General features: G+C 46.9%; 1 protein-coding gene across 14 annotated transcripts in view; it reads right to left on the reverse strand.

The window, feature by feature from the left end:
* The window catches only part of PROM1 (prominin 1), a 137,805-nt gene that overhangs the window by 100,159 nt on the left and 20,844 nt on the right, over nt 1-16,802 (reverse strand). For 3 of the 14 annotated variants that reach the window (XM_047718940.1, XM_047718937.1, XM_047718938.1), the window contains 3 exons: nt 16,236-16,307; nt 10,172-10,310; nt 3,967-4,416 (listed from right to left, as the gene is read on the reverse strand). In XM_047718940.1, coding sequence (XP_047574896.1) covers nt 3,967-4,186 — 220 coding nt within the window. In that variant the 5' untranslated portion in view covers nt 4,187-4,416; nt 10,172-10,310; nt 16,236-16,307. Of the gene's footprint in view, nt 1-3,966; nt 4,417-7,592; nt 7,681-9,701; nt 9,768-10,171; nt 10,311-10,632; nt 10,874-10,989; nt 11,436-11,455; nt 11,552-16,235; nt 16,308-16,802 lie in introns of those variants that run through there. The other 11 variants (XM_047718941.1, XM_047718939.1, XM_047718947.1 and 8 more) reach the window with 10 other exon arrangements.

Consider the following 16,802-nt stretch of genomic DNA (forward strand, 5'->3'; position numbering starts at 1 on the left):
GTCTAGCACTGCCCCCAAGCCCTGCCTTCTAGAACCAGTTCTGGGACTGTAGGGCTTGTGGGAAGACACAGCCCACTGAACTTCGAAAGTAATGGAATGGCTTCTTCCATGGTAACTCCTAGAATATTCCTGATGGAGCAGCAGCAAGGATATTTCAGTGATCCCTCCCTCCTAGAGACATCTTTTTCTCATGTCCCTTTTTGGCACCAGTCTTGGTGTCAAATTTGGTCAATTCTTCCTCTCAAATAATAATATTACTAGCAGCTACATTTATTAAGGATTTTTATCTGTGCTTTTCAGACATGGTTTTAAACATAGGTTTTACATACATCATCTCATTTAAGCCTCACAGATAAAAGCTACAAAGTGAGTTATAATTATAGTCATATTACATCTATGAGAGCAGAGGCTCTGAAAATTAACTTGGCCAAGATCACCCAGCAGGTAATAGACAAGAGTTAGGATTTGAACCAAAGTCCTTTGAAATGAAAGCCATGAAATTGATCCTGCCTCTGTTTCCCCCATTACCTTTGTCTTGTGCTGAGTTAGTCCATTATTATCTCCCTCTGGACCACTGCAGAACACTCTACCTCCCTATGACCTCTCCCACCAGCTGCTATCAGATTCCTTTTTTTTTTTTTATTTGAGAGAGAGACAGTGAGAGAGAGCATGAGCGAGGAGAAGGTCAGAGAGAGAAGCAGACTCCCTGTGGAGCTGGGAGCCCGATGCGGGACTCGATCCCAGGACTCCAGGATCATGACCTGAGCCGAAGGCAGTCGTCCAACCAACTGAGCCACCCAGGCGTCCTTGCTATCAGATTCTTTCTCCAAAACCCAATTCCCCTTCTGCCTTGGCTCCCAGCCCCGACCAGGTAAACCACAGAAAATCAGGCACTCTCAATAAATGATTGCCAAATCAATGAAATTTTTGCTTATGCTGCCTTAGCTTCCTTCCCTCTACAAAATTTGCCAGCTTATCAGTCAGGGTCTGACCCTTAACAGATTTATTCCATAAATACCCACCTCATGGGTCTACCCTGAATCACTCTCTCATCCACTCCCTAGGGCATATGGTTTCCTGTGCCAGGAACACCCTTCCTTCAACTCCTCCAGTCATCCTGTCATCATCACCCTTTTTAAGTTGAATGAATGGACAAGCAACTCCTCCTAAATGTAAGCCATCATTCTCTTCTCAGAGAGACTAAGCAGGGGACTCGGCATCCCTCTTGCAGCTTCAGACCAGGGGCAGGTGTTTATGAAATACCCACACCAGGTTCTCGAGCATGTTCTGCTGTGGTGTATAGTTACCTGTCTTTCTGGTCTGATCTAGTATACCAGATCTTTTCCTCTGCCCAGGAAGGTAAATAGACTTTTATGTAAACTCCCAGCTAAACAAGACCATTCCATCTTGGATTTATAAGGATACACGACGGGCTTCACTTTAGAGAGTTACAAATGCAAAATCCTTTATATTGTTTGGCTCAGACACAGGAGGCAAAGTGGAAAAGTTCCCAGTCCAATAGCATGAGAAAAGGGAGGCCAGGATCGAGGGTCCTCCCTTTCTCTTTCACTCCTGCACTGGACCGGGACCCTGGATTCAAAACACTCTACCCTTTCAAATGAAAGTATATACCTAGGGGATCATTCTCTCTGCGAATATGTTACTTTGTAGAGGACTTGCCATGAAGTCATCTGAATGACTTCAAGGTTAATATATTAAGTTAGTCAAGCTAATGAGTAGGATTCCATTTCTCTCTCTCTCTCTCTCTCTCTCTCTCTCTCACTCCTGTCCTCTCTCATTGTTGTTGTTTTTACATCTTCTGTTATGAAGATGTCTGCTTATGATCTGGCATTCATGAAACGCACTGGCCCAGTAGGAAAAACCATGTCTGCTACATGCCCTTTATGTGGCAAAGTACCTATAAGGGGCTCTGAGACCATTATGATATCTAGCAACTTGATGAAACAATTTAAAAAAATGGGATGGTGGGGGAAAAAAAAATCCAACACTCCAAGATGTCCCCTTTGAAATTCAATATTATATTCTTTAAGAAACCAAATCCCCACCCCCACCAAGGGGCAATGTGGCTCTGCTCTGGTATACTATTAAGACTTTTGGGAATTTCTTTTTCCAAAGAAATAAGTACTGATGAAGGTCAAGGGACAAGCAGGGCTAACACCCTCAGATTACAGCAGGATTTAAATTCTTCACATGGCTCCTCCTAGACTAATAATGATGCCAGAGTTCAAAACCTGAGAATGTGCTGGATATAGGATACCTTAGACCTGATAATTTGAATACAAACTTCTAAAAATATGGCTTTCCTTTGTAAAACAAGTGTGAGGAAACCTTCCTCTGAAACCTCGAGGAAGCAAAATAAAGCAACATATAGAAAGAGATTATAGGATAACTAATTACATGATATGCCTTAATGACACATGGATGCTTCACAGTCCTTTTGAAGACGCTGATATAAATTCATATAAAACAACCGAATTCTATTCCTTTTGCATAAAAAAACTCCAAAGAAACTAAAACTAAAAACACGAGGTATTTGATTATTCAATAATATTTACACCAAGTCTACAAATAAAGGAAGAGGTAGCTATCGAGAATAGTGAGCTTATATCCCACATTAATAAATGAACTAGTTTCTACTTCTGTCTTTTGGATTTCCAAATTTAGTCTTTCAAGCAGGGACATAAACAGTACGTAGTATTTGTTCAGTTTCTCTTCAGTGGCAACAGGGCTCAGAGTGATTTGTTTCATTACACTGAAACTTAAACTAATAAAAAATGGAGAACTACACTTCAAACTGTTTCAATTTCTTAATCTGAAATAAAAAAGTAAGAAAATTTTAATATAAATGTATCATAATGAAAATCTATAAACTGCCTATAATATAAACAAGTGTTAAAGCTCACGAAATACCTTCTCTCTCCCTCTCTTTCTGTCTCTCTGTCTCTCTTTCTCTGTCTCTCTCTCTCATTCTCTCTCTCTCTCTCTCTCACACACACACACACACACACACACACACACACACACATAATCCTCTTATGAACAATAGCTGACCAGCTAAAGAAGATGATAAGGATTACTATAAATTTTATCATTTGTATATTGTAGTAATCAATAATAGCATTCAAATTTTCATAGTTTAAAGAACAATCCTAGAATAAGTCTAACATGAAGTCAATAAAACTTTAGATTGCCAAACCCTAATAGCAGATACTTCCCACAGACCATTTAAATTTTCATAATCTCGTTCCTGAAAACACACACCCGCAGACTTCCCAGTACAGGGAGTAGGACAAACTACAACAATACTCATGAAGGATAAGGCACCATGTCATTAAAGTTCTAACAAGAGACCATCCCTCCTTTCCTTACACTTCAAGTCTTAGAACTGAAGCAAAGAGTTAGCCAGGTAAACATGGCAGGTCAGGACAGTCATTGTCTTCAGCAAAGTGAAATTGTACTTTGTGGTAGGTCAAGGAGGGGTCAGTCTGTGAGTGCTGGCTTAGCCACCAGAGGTAATTATTAACTCACCTGAGAATATTTATTTTTAACCCTAATTTTTACCTTTGGTTTGCACTTGAGAGTAATTCATTGCTCTCATCAGGAAAAAAAAAAAGAAAAGAAAAAGAAAAAAAATAAAGAGGGAGGGGGAAAAAAGATCAAGAATTGGAAAACCAGCATAGCAACATTGTTTGAATTCATTTCTTATAATCACATTCATTAACAACCTATTTAACCTGGTACAAGTGTTCCTAACTTCTATCTCAATACTTTCTGCTCCTGTGCAATCCAATCACTTTGAACGTTATGTTTTTAAAATACTGCATATATAAATAAAATACTGAATATAATACATATTTACTGTATCATGATTAACAAACAATATTCTGTGTGCCCATGTGAGTGTGTCTGGAGACAAACTGCCCCCCCCAAGCCATGGGCACTTACCTTCAGGGAAAGCATTGGGCTGCACCACCCGGAGGAAGACATGCACCATTTTAAAGAGAGCACCAATGGGCCCAGCTTTGTAAGAGTCTTTGGTCTCATAGTTTGTGGTCGGCAATTCAAATTCCAAACCATCAGAACCCTTTGTGGATGACAAAGGCCCCAGGGCAGAGGTATCCCAGAACAGCTCCAGCAGCAGCAGGAAGCTGAGGAGGAGGGCCATGGCTAGCCAGATCCTGCACGCATGAGGTAGAGCTGGGGGCCTCCCGTCTCAGAGGTTCTGGAAGCCTAGGATGAGACAGGAGCTTGTGTTCCTGCGCCAAAGAGGCTCGGCGGCAAGCGCTGGGTGTGCAGAGCCCACTCCCTTCCCTGCCCGGGCTGGTATGCAGCAAAGGCCGTCTGAGAATCTTTTTGTGGATCCGGGTCCGGGTCCGTGGACTCAAGGCACCATCCCTGGTGGGAGAGAAAGGCAGCACTCAGTTCACCCGCGGCCTGTCTGCCCCAGGAACCTCCAGAGAGGAGGTGGCACAGCTTAGAGGTAGTGCATCTGCCTAATCCACTGCGTGGGAGGCAAAAGCAGAGACTGCTTAGAGCTGCAGGGGCACGAAAGCCAGAAGGCTCCACCCCAGGGTCCAGATGCATAACGCAGACCTTGATGGGTTCCAGAAACACTCTATGCTGCAGAGAAGGCTGTTCAGCCTTAGGAAGAGAGACTTACTGAGCACTTACTATGTACCCAACACTGCTGTACGTGCTGGGCCCGCTGGACCCTGTTGAAGGCATTATACCATTTACAGATGAGGGAACCTCTCCACAGAGGACTTCGGGGACTTGCCCCAAGGTCGGGGATGATTAACGGTGGGGTTACAATTCAAACCCAGGAGTTTTCCTGCAAGACCCTTGCCCCTGCAAGACACCAGCACACCGTTCCTACAGAGCCTTCTCTCTGGGGCTCCATGCAGGCCTCCAGAGGTCCCAGCCATAGACCAGATGCCTATTTTTTCTCCAGATTGGTGCAGGTGTCCCTGCTTTCTGGAGATACATCTTATCTGCTTTTTCTTCTACTCATTTGCTCACTGACCTTATTTCAGACATCTGCCTCTCCACCTCATCCCCAACCCAAACTAGAAGACCTCAGGGGCAGAACCAAGCTGTCTAAGGCTAGGTTACGCTGGAATTTACCTTTCTAACATGTTCACCAGGTAATCCTGAAAGAAACCTTCGCCCCCAAGTCACTACCTGGGAATTATAGGTCCCAGGGATGAGAGACAGGGCAGAGGGAGATTCCCCACCACCCTTCCTGGGAGGGAGAAACAGGAATGTGAGAAGCAGCTACCAAGCCAGTGTATAGCTAGGGCAAGAGACCCCGAGGGCCTCCAAAGTAGACCCTGTCCCCTTGTGTTTCTAGCCCCAGAACTGAACAAAAGACAGGTCAGAGTCGGGGTTCAGTAAGTACCCCTCAAGGTAAAACTGAAAAAGCCAAAATGACTGATTTGCTTATGCCACTGCGTAGAAAAGAACTAGGTGCATCAGAATGCAACATCGGAGAGGAACTGGGATGCTCTGCACCTATTCTATTCTGGGGTCAGGAGCACTCTGATTATATTCTATTTTGTACATAAGATACACACTTAGTAACTTTCAAAATAAGGGCAGGGTGCTCCTAAAACCCACTGTGCAATGGGGGAAAGAGGCTCTTCAAGAAAGTGACACATTGCACAAGGGGCCAGAGGGCCTACAACTTGTATTCCACCAAGCTGTAGAAAGTTCCAGACGAAAGGTGCGAATGCATGAGCTGTTTGAGTGAAGATGTTAATTCATATTTAATCTCCTGGATATTGTCTCATCTTCTAAGTCTTGTCCCACCCCAGTTACTTCTGCACAGAACTCCCAAAAGAATGACCCTAAACTCTCCTTATCTACTCATGGGCTTCTCAGAGCATTTACAGCTCTCAGTGCCAACCTTGTTAACCCCGAATCAGCTTCCTGTCGGCTCCCCATCACACCATGGATACACCAGGACCCTGGTAACTGTTTCCAAAGGGCATTCTCCCTTCCAGGCTTGGCTGCCGCAACCCCCCTGCTCGGGCTCCGGAGTGCTCTAGCCTTTCACTGGTTCTGGTCAGAAGTCACCCCTGTGTGCAGTCAAACACAGGCCTGCTCTGCTCCATCTTCAAATAGCTTCCAGAGAGGACAAATGAGAAAGAAACAAAGCCAGCTGGTCTTTACAAAGCCACTGTCTGGGAGTCTCTTGGGCTGCACAGGGCAGGAGAGGGAGATGAAAGGTGAGGGTGGGTGTGTTATTCAGGACTAGGACTACTGTCATTAGACAGGCAGGCAGGCATGCACATGCACACTACACACACCACACAGACTAGCACACACCACACACCACACCACACACACTAATACACACCACACACACCCCACACCTACACACACCACACAATCATACACATGTACACACACCACACACACTAACACACAACACACACACTATACATACATACACCACACACACTAGCATACACCACACATATACACACCACCCACATTAACACATACACCACACACTAACACTCACCACACATACACACACTAGCACATGCCACACATGCTAAACACCCTAGCACACATCACACACACTAGCACTCACCAAACACACACCACACACACTAGCACACACCACATATATACCAACACATTAACACACACCATACACACTGCACATACATACACCACATACACCACACAAAACACAACAAACATACATATAACACACACTATCAGACATATACACCACACACTGATACACTGCATGTGTATCATATACATACCACACATATACATACCACACATATACATACCACACACACTGACACACTCCACACATATGCAAAACATATATACGTACAACACACACACTCATATAAATATCATATAAAATACACACAACACATACACACACATTACATGCTCCCATCTTGTTTTCTGCTAAAGCACAGGCAGGGAGCACAGCAGCTGGAAGGATTAAAGTCTCAGCTGCTAAGAAAGACTGACTTCCTGGTAATGCCACCACACCTCAGCCAGGGAAGAGGAGAAGCACAGCAGGAGAGAGATGGCAAGAGGCCTGTGAAGAGCTATGAATAAACAGTTTCAAATTCTCTCTGGGAAAAAGCAGGGGAAGGCAAATCCCAAGTGAAATGCAGCCCCACTCACTGCTGCGAAGCTGGAAGTGCCAATTAAGCTAGGCAGCACCTAGAGCTACGTGTTCAGATTTCTTCACTTCTTTTTTTTTTTTTTAAGATTTTATGTATTTATTTGACAGAGAGAGAGAGAGAGAGATCACAAGTAGGCAGAGAGGCAGGCAGAGGGAGAGGGGGAAGCAGGCTCCCCGCTGAGCAGAGAGCCCAACGTGAGGCTCGATCCCAGGACCCTGAGACCATGACCTGAGCCAAAGGCAGAGGCTTAACCCACTGAGCCACCCAGGCGCCCCAGATTTCTTCACTTCTTGCTCCAAAGTGTCGGTCCCTCTCACATTTAGAAGTAAATGTTAATACTAAAATCTCACTACTTAGGAAACACTAGATAATACAAGTCAAGGCAGAAGAGAGGTTGTGGGACCTCACCTGTTAACCTCACTGGGTAGCAGGAGCAGCTGGGGCAGCTCCTGGGACTGCCAGCATAAAACCCAAGCCAGTTCTCTAGGACCAGGAGCTGCATTGGCATAAAATGCATATTTATTTAAAATGCTGGTTATCAGACCTAATTTCTGGGGACCGGGCCCATTAATCTGCATTTTTAACACTTCCCGGGTGATTGATTCTCAAGACAACTGAAGTTTGAGAACCAGCACTGGTCCTGAGTACTCACTCACCTAGCTTATTCAGGCCACTTTCCAAAGACATCTTTGGTTTCTCAACTGCAACTGCAAGACAACAGATGCAAGGAAGAGTGCCCCAAATGCCCTTCTTATAGTGCATTAAACTGATCGATCCCAGCTGTTGTGGAATGGTCTCTGATTTGCTCATCTCTGTGCCCGCCAGAGCCAGGCACACAGTAGGCACTTGATAAAGGGTTGCTGAAATCAAACGGTGAGGGGTAGAGAGAGAACTGACCTGAAATAATCCTTTATACCCATTTCAAAATTGTATGGAACATTTATTAACAGTCCCATAGCCTCTGGAAGGGAGGTGTTGGAGTGTCTGTAGCTATTCCCACAATATAGGCAGCAGACTGTGTCTTTACTGGCTTTGCCCATGGCAGAGCAACTGGTCTACCATTCTGGGGCCATGCCTTCTGCAGGGAACCCCAACTTTGCAGGGCCTTGGGAACTGCTTCCTCAGGGGCTAGCTCCTCACACAGGCACCAGACCAATCAATAAAGGCAATCTCATCATTTTTTTTAACTTATGGGGTACCGGTTCCTGGTTTCCATTCCAAATGCATTGAGTTCAAGCTGGGAAGGTGGCCCGAGAATGTGAATTTTGAGCAAATACTTCACATGATTCTGAGCTTGGAGTCCAGAGAATGGCATTTCCACAGTTTAAAAGCAAATATGGTGACCACCTAGCTTCATTTCTCCTTCTTTCAAAAGGATCTTTGTATTGAATGTTTGTCAGCTGCGATTTCGGGGGTGGGGAATGGACTGCTCAACTTCTGAGCCTACCTTTGTGAGTCTTGTAGGCAGAACTCCTGTATTTTATTGTGAGGACAGCCAAGGTGCCCAAACTGTGGTCTGGGGGGTGCCTCAAACCCACCAAGCGGATGTCTATTCCTGGGCTTGTCAATGAGGGGCACACTCAAGCAAAGGCAGTCTCTAATTCATTCTAGCAATGATGGCACAGTGCCAGCAGCCATAGCCAGAGTCTTGCGGTGGCAGCCGTGGCCACACACCAGTTGAGGGTCCTGTTGCATGTCCTGAATGAGCTCCTGCACCTAGCTGGCCAGTCTTCCTGTCACTACCTGATATCCAGGCCTTTTTCTGCTAAAATTACCCAGAGTTGGCTTCTATCATTTGTAACAAATCATCCTGACCCTTAACAAATCTGAGATAGCTCTTGGTCCCCTGCAAAACCTTTATCCTTCATATTTTAAACAATGCCAATAAAATAATACTTGGTTTAAAGTCTTATTCCTTTGACCTGTCCTTTGATGCACTTGTTTACTTCACTGTGCTGGAATGCACAGAATAGTCCGGTGTGGAAATCATAAGGAAGTTCATTTTAAAAAAATTATGGGGACATATCAAGGAAGCAAAACGAAACTAAAGGACGTTGCTGAAGTGACAAGAGGCCACACATCTGAGACAGGGCAGGAGTCTCCTGTCCCACTCACTAGTCCAGTGACTTGAGCAGTTGCTTATATTCTCCCTGCTTTCCTTTGCTTGTTTGTAAAGTGGGGTTTTGAATAACGCTGGAGGGTTAGACAGGAGTAGGTACAGCACCAGGCAGACAGCTGGCGGTAAATAAAGGGCCTGAACCGCCCAGTCCTCAACGCTCCACCGTGGCCCTGGGCTCACCTTGACAGACAGGACAGTTCCAGAGGATACTCACCAAAAAAAAGAAGAAAGAAAAAGTAGTAACTTCACACAGTGCGAATCCACTGCGATTCCCATACTCGTTTTTGAGCCACAAAAAAACAGCAGCCGGGTAAGGTTCAACCCAACATACAATGGCAGATGTTTGAGTCTCCAGTGGGGCGTTCAAGGACGACACCCCACCCCCTCCCATCATTCACCTGCGTGTCTTAGCGAAGGTCAGCCGCTGCCCACAGGCACCATGGAAAACCTTTCTGGATCGGAGCCTGGGCGGGAGAGAGGTCAGCAACCGCCTGGGGTTAAGGCTCAACCTGTTGCTGCAGGAAGCTTGGGGCGCCGGCTTTCCCCAGCCTTTCCCTCCCACCCACCGCCAGGCCGGGCTCCTTCCTGCCCTCTCTCCCTCCTCCGCAGGAGGCTCTCCCGGGCTGCGGGACACAAAAGAATGAGCGGCTGGGCGGGCGCGGGAAGCGAGGAGACTCGAGGAATCCGCCGCCGCCTGGGGGAGGGGGTTGCCCGAGTAACTTGGCTGCCCCGGGACGCCCGCTCGGGATCCCCGCCACAGCCTCCGGAGGCTGCATCGGGGTCGCCAGGGAGAAGGGGGACCGAAGCGGTGTGCCACCCCCTCGAATCCCCTCCCCCCCCCTCGGAACGGGCTTTCAGGGAAACTGACCTGGGGCCCCCGCCTCTCCCGCACCTCGAAGCTTCTTCCTCTGTCCACGCTTCCCTTTGTTGTCCCAGCCGGCGCCGAACTGGCGAGGTGCGTCCAGGGCACTCAGCTCTCCACCCGGCAATTACCGTAGGTCCCCTAACTGTGCACACAAGGGGGTGGGGGCTGCGTCAACCCAGGGATGCGTGCGCTCTCCCATAGACGTGGGGACACTGCCTCCAGTGGCTCCCCCCGGACCCCCCTCCTGCTATGGTCTATTGCACCGCGTACTCCATTTGGAAAACCAGGGAGAGGTGACCCCTTTACATCCCTGGCAGGGGAGGCTCAGTGCCTCGTGCCCCCAGGGCACCCCCAGCACTCCCCTCCTCGCAGAACAGTTCTCAAGCCCCTGACGAGTCTCCCCCTCTCAGAGAGTGAGCCCGCGGCTTCCGGGGTCCCGGTTCCGCTTGCTTGTGTCCTGGTACCTGGCGAGCCACAGCCACCGGTTCCCCTCCTGTGGCTGGAAAAAAGACCCACCGCGCAGACACCAGGCAGCGGGCAAAGTTTGCGCGCGTCCGCGCTCTGCCCGGAACTCCCTCTGGCTGGGCGCCCGGACCACCTCGCCCACTTTGCAGTCCCCTGGCTCCCAGGCCGCTCTCAGGGCTAGTACTACCTGCCCCGGGGCCAGGGGACAGGGCGCGGAGGGCCGGGAGGAGAGCGGCACAGAGCGAGCCCCTCCGTTCCCGATTTCCCGCCCCCCAGCCTTCTGAGGCGGGTGCGCTCATGCCCCCGCAGTCTCCGCTGACGCCCACAGGCTCCGGGATGAGGACGCCGCTACTCACCGTGCGCGGGGTCCAGCTCCAGTTTCGCGCCCCGCTGCCGCCCGCCCTCCCCTTGCAACGGCGTTCGCCCAACTCGTCCGGCTCATGAATGATTTATGAGCCGCGTCGGGGACCACCGGGACGGCTTCCGGAGAGGCGGCCCTGCAGCCCCGCGGGCGGGCCAGCCCCGCGGGGGCGCGGCGGGCCGGGAAAGGCGCGGGCCCTGGAGGCGCGAGCGAGGCCCGCCCGGGGTGCCCGCGGGGACCTGTTGCGGCCTCCCCTGCTCCCGGGCGGGGAATTGCAAACGGAGCCTCCGGAATGGCAATGCTACTTAAGTCAACTCACCCCCAGCCGGAGAGCTGAGCGCGCGGCCAGGTGCCTACCTGGGACCCGGTCTGTATTTTAAAGAAAGCTAAGCCGGGGGTTCTGGATGCGCTCCCGACTGGACCGGCGAGGCAGCTTCGCGGCGACGCCCGGAGGTACCCACCCGGCCTGGGCTGCATGTATTTCCTGAAGCAGGAGTCCGGCTCACGCCAGCACGCCCTTCTTACAGCACCCGCGTCTCCCTCACCTAGGCAGAGCTCTCTACTTGGAATGCCATTCCCCTTCTAAAAACTCCTCCTCTCGCTGGTTCCAACCCAGACAGGCCTTGGTGAACCCCGCCGCTCCCAGATGCTTTAGAGCTTCTATTGCCGGGTCCCAAGAGACTTATTCTTTTCTAATTCACCCAAACAAAACCAAACCCAAATAATTTGGTTCCTTTGTATATTACGTACCAATCACGATGCTCGTGGCCGGAGCTGTAAAACCTACAGAAATCAATCCTTGCCCCCACGTATAGGTACAGGCTTCCACTGTAGACCTAAGCACAACGCGCTTTAATTATTTGGTTCAGATGTGGGCCTAGAGTCCCGTCATCCCATCTTCACCTCTCTGCCAAGCTGCCAAGCTGAGACGGTGGAAACCATCCTTAAGTACTCACTCCGTCTCCTATCCTAACTGCATTCACCAATGTGCCCCTTGCGCCTGGCTCACCACTTCCAGTCTTGAATGGAGAATACTGTCTGTGGAAAACGTAAGACTTACAGAAGAAGAGCACAGTCAGGATGGTGTCTAGCACTCGGTTGGCGTTTCACGTTTGTGATGCGGAGGGATGGATGGACAGGTGGATGGGTTGGACTGTTGGACAGGACAATTTCCACCAAGGTTCTTCACTAACACCAGAATCTAGCATAAAACCTGTGCTGGAAGGAGCATTGTTTAAAGTTTAAATTGATCTTGTATGTGCATTCTTCTAGGACAATAAATGCCAGGTCAGGGAACTTCTGAAAAGGGCACTAGAGGCACGGCAAATTTAGGTGGTCGTATAATCAGGCCTGATGTTTCCTCCCTGAAGCCCCTGCTGGTCAGGGGCCTCTGCTTCTGCACTGGCAGAGGTCCCCAGCACTTCTCCAAGGCAGCCCTCTGAGGACTCTGGAGAGGGTACTCCTTCCCTCCTGATAGCAGTCAAATCAACTTGCATCAAATGTTGACCCTGTCCCTTTTTATCACTGTGACTTTGGCTCCTTAGCCTCCTTGAGCCCGTTTCCTTGTCTGCAAAGTAAAGACAGTTATGCCTCCCAGGGCTCCTGTTTATTCTTAGCAATAATAATAAAAATAACAATGACAACAGTAGTAGGAGTGAGCACTAACACTCAGTGAATGCTTCCTCTGAATGAGACACTATGCCCAGAGCTTTAAGTGCATGGTTTTGTGTTATCTTAGCAACAAAGACAGCATATTATCTCCATCTTAAGGATAAGGCTAAAAACATGTTCAGTGTTTTGCCTGAGGTCCCAGAGGTAGTAAGCAAAGTGCTGAATTTGAACCCAGATCTGGCTCCAGAGCCCATTATTGCCCAAGCACACCAGAGTACTGAGAGATAACATAAAACCCTCTGTCCTGCACCCCCTGATTGACAATGTCGTGTGGCACTCCAGCATCACATTGAAATGATTGGCCATCTGTCTTCCTGTAGGCACCGAATGCTTCAACTGTTTTTATCCATTTTCATATGCCTCCCTCCCTCCAGCACCTACTCTATGTGGACCATTGGAGGTGTTCAATAAGTGAATGAATGAATAATAAACAGAACACAATATTAAGATCTGTTCTGAGCAGCCTTAGGCAGACAGCAACATAGGACTTAATTATTTATTCTGTTCAATTCAGCTTGGGAGTTCTAATGCTACAGTCCTGCTATCTAGCACAACTGAATTCCTCTGTCATCTGTTACATGCGACTGGAGGATATAATATTATTCCTATATATCCATTCAGTCATCAGGTGCAAAAATTAGGTCTCCTTTCTGAAATCGCTCCTCATTTTTCCTGCCCAAATGAAATCTAAACACGAGGCAGCCTGACATCCTAGGGAGAGCAGGGAGATTCATTCAGATGCTGTCACTAACTGCCAGTGTGGTCCCTGGCAAGTCCTGTAACCCCCATGGGCTTCACATTTCCATAGGTCCAATAGCCTTACTCAGGGACTGGATATGGCTAGAGGCTACCATTTTAGATCCTGCAGATATGGGATATTGTCATCAACACAGGAAGGTCTACTAGATAGTGCTGGTTTAAATAGTGAACCATAATAAGGGGAAAATGACAGCAGGACTGGAGTAAGTAACTGAAGTTTCCACAGAAATTATCAGGGTGATGGAGCATTAGAAATGAAGTGTCGAGATTAATCATTGTCAGAGTATACAACACTGGATCATTCAACAATCCTCAGTCTTTGACAAGCCGTTCCTTATGAAGGACTTTGGATAGTCTTCTCTGAATCACTAAGACTAAAACAAAATAGGTGAGTGAATATATTATTCTAATTAACCTGACATTTTCTACCATGAATAACTAGGCCCCCCACTCCCCACCAAAATATGTGCTTGTATGACCAACAAACATGGCAGCATGTGACCCCTTAGGAAATCACATTTGTATCAACTCAGCATGGGCTGCCCTGCCTTCTTAAGTCTGAAACTTGTGTAAGAGACAGCTCAGGAGAGAGGGAGAAGTTAAGCAAGGGGCCAGGGGAGAGAGAGGGTTTGTTCCAAATCGAAATTCCACTAGTTTTCAAGGGAAAGCCTTCATGCAAGCCAGGGTTCGCCTATAAATGTTTTACCTCATGCTTTCCTGTTCTTCTTGCTTTTTCTTCCCTTGCCTCTGGGCTTAGAAACCACACATAGCTTTGCTGATGTTTACTAACCAGAAGCCAAAAAAACATGTTTCTTGTAGTTCAACAACCATCGGGTAAGATTTGTAACTCATTCATCAAGCCCACTGTGTAGTAATTCAAAGGTGGAGGAAAAAAATTTCAAACCAGTTTGGACAAAGAGGAGGAAAGACAGAGCAGGGGCCAGACCAGGGCCAAGGCCAGTACCTCCGAACCTGGGAGGTTGGAAAACCCCATCACACTTACTGGAGGCTGGCGCAGGGTGGTTTTATATTTTATGTGCTGGATCTGCCTTCTAGTAATGGTTTCAAATAAATGCTTCATCTCTAGGGCTGGCTTTCGTCTGCGCCTTTCCTTCTGACATCATTTTTAATATGCACTAACTCAAACGGGGCTTCCTAATTTGCCTTTGGTGACTGCGTGGGGAAAAATGAGAGCAGCAGAAGGAAAGGGAGTTATAAAGCGTTAGGATACCTGATCTCATTTTCTCAAGGAGGGTGAGGTTCTTTCCTCTAAATGTTTGGGTTGAGATTGAGGAGGGAGAGAGGCAGAAAAGTTCCACAATTTCTAGTTCTATAGTCTTCAGTTTTTAAATCGTATTTAAAGGCTCACCCAGGAACTTGCAATATATACAATATTAAAACTTACGATTCCACTAAGAAGTGTTTTACCCCTCTGGGAATGATTTCCATTATTACTTCCTTCTAAGAATTTGCACTTATCCTCTTCTCATTATCTGAAAGCATGTATTAGCCATCTGTCAGTCATCCATTCAGTAATATTGATGCAGCCCCTACTACAGAGGTCAGGAGCTAAAGAGCCCAGTTACTCTGACCCAGAATATACTTAAGGGAAAACAAGAAAACTTTTATCAAACATTGTCTTTCCTCTTATTTACCCCTTGCCTATTTTCCTCATCATAAGACTTTTTTTTTTTTAAAGAATTTTCCTTTGCTTCATACTCTATCTGCTACTTAAGATATAATCAGATATGTATTTTAGGCACAATAAACTATCTGTTAATTAAAACACTCACTTTGTCCAGAGCAACTAAAATGTTAAATTATAGCCTCATCCAACATTGAGGGCATTATGCCAAGCGAAATAAGTCAGAGAAGAGAAAAACAAATTCTGTATGATCTCACTTACATGTGGAATCTAGTAAAACCAATTCATAGAAACAGAGGTCAGATTTGCGGTGGCCAGGGGCGGGGGCTGCGTGTGGGGGGAAGAGGGTGAAGGTGGTCAAAAGGCACAAACTTTCACTTGTAAGATAAATAAGTCCAGGGGATGTGATGTGCAGTATGGTGGCTCTAGTTAACAATACTCTATTGTGTATTTGAAAGTCGCCAAGCAAATAGACCTTAAAAGTTCTCATCACAGGGAAAAAAAAATTTCTCAGTAAAACTGGAAAACATGAAATAAAATAAAAACTATGAAATACGATATAAAGAATTCCATTTAGCTACTTATTCCACAGGATGAAGAAGGAACAGTGATCTGTTGTTGTATGGTGGGGGAGGCATGGGATGTGGAACTTGAGCAGATGGGAAGACAGTCCTTGCTCTGCTCCTTCATTCATTCACTCACTCACTCATTCATTCTTTCCTACATTGCTTAGCCGCACATTCCACAGGTATTGACTGAGCACCTTCTGTGGGCCAGACTGAGCAGCAAAACGGCAGAGAATAAAACAAAGGGGTAAGCCCTCGCCCTCCCAGAGCTCACTCCCTTATAGGGAACACGAAGCGTGAAAGCCATCAAATCCATAGTCATATTCGCTATATACCCTTGAATAAGCTACTTAACCTCTGTAACTTCAGTGTCCTCACCCACAAAATAGAGGTTGTGCAAAGCTTAAATGAGCCAGCGTATGCAACATGCCTGGCACGGAGTTAGCGACAAATGTCAACTCTTATATCTGCTTTTTCTATTTCTTTGCCAAACTCTCTCTCACCCTCGGCCCCCACCCCTCTTTTTATTTCCAATCTCATAGATTAGGAGTGTGGGGCTGTTGGAACAGCAAGCTAAATCCGCTTCCCACAGATACTTACAAATTACGCCCCAGGGATTTGCAAGGATCCAAGTCAGAAAAAGCAGATTCGGCACATATTCTGATCTCTGCCCTGTAGAAAAATTGTCCAACACTTGGAAATGAGCAAAGGAGGAGACTGGCGTTTTTTTTTTTTTTCAGAGGGAGGGGCATGTCTAAGGGACCCTCAGGGAATTACTGGATTCTATAGAGGCATGTACCTGTCATCGTGTTTCTATCAACTAGGCTGTATCACAAGTCTGTGAGGATAGAAATGAAATTGTAGAACACCGATGACAATGCAAATGAATGTTCTCCATGAAAGATAATTTCATTGACCCCAATGGGGGTCAAGATGACCCCAAACACAACATTTCAGTACCCTACAGGCTGGTGACAGGCTTTGCAACTGCTGGCAAATAATCATTTTGGCATTCCCAATTGTGTATATAAATGTCTGCTTTTCAAAGTGTCCTCTGAACAGGTCCCAACATCTTACTGGTTCTCTCATTAATTACTGAGCTGAGTAAAACCTTTGACATGTGTCCCCTATATATTTACATGCAATGTTTTTAATTCCTTGAACATT

Source organism: Lutra lutra, chromosome 2 (assembly GCF_902655055.1).
Source record: "Lutra lutra chromosome 2, mLutLut1.2, whole genome shotgun sequence".
Lineage (NCBI taxonomy): Eukaryota > Metazoa > Chordata > Mammalia > Carnivora > Mustelidae > Lutra > Lutra lutra.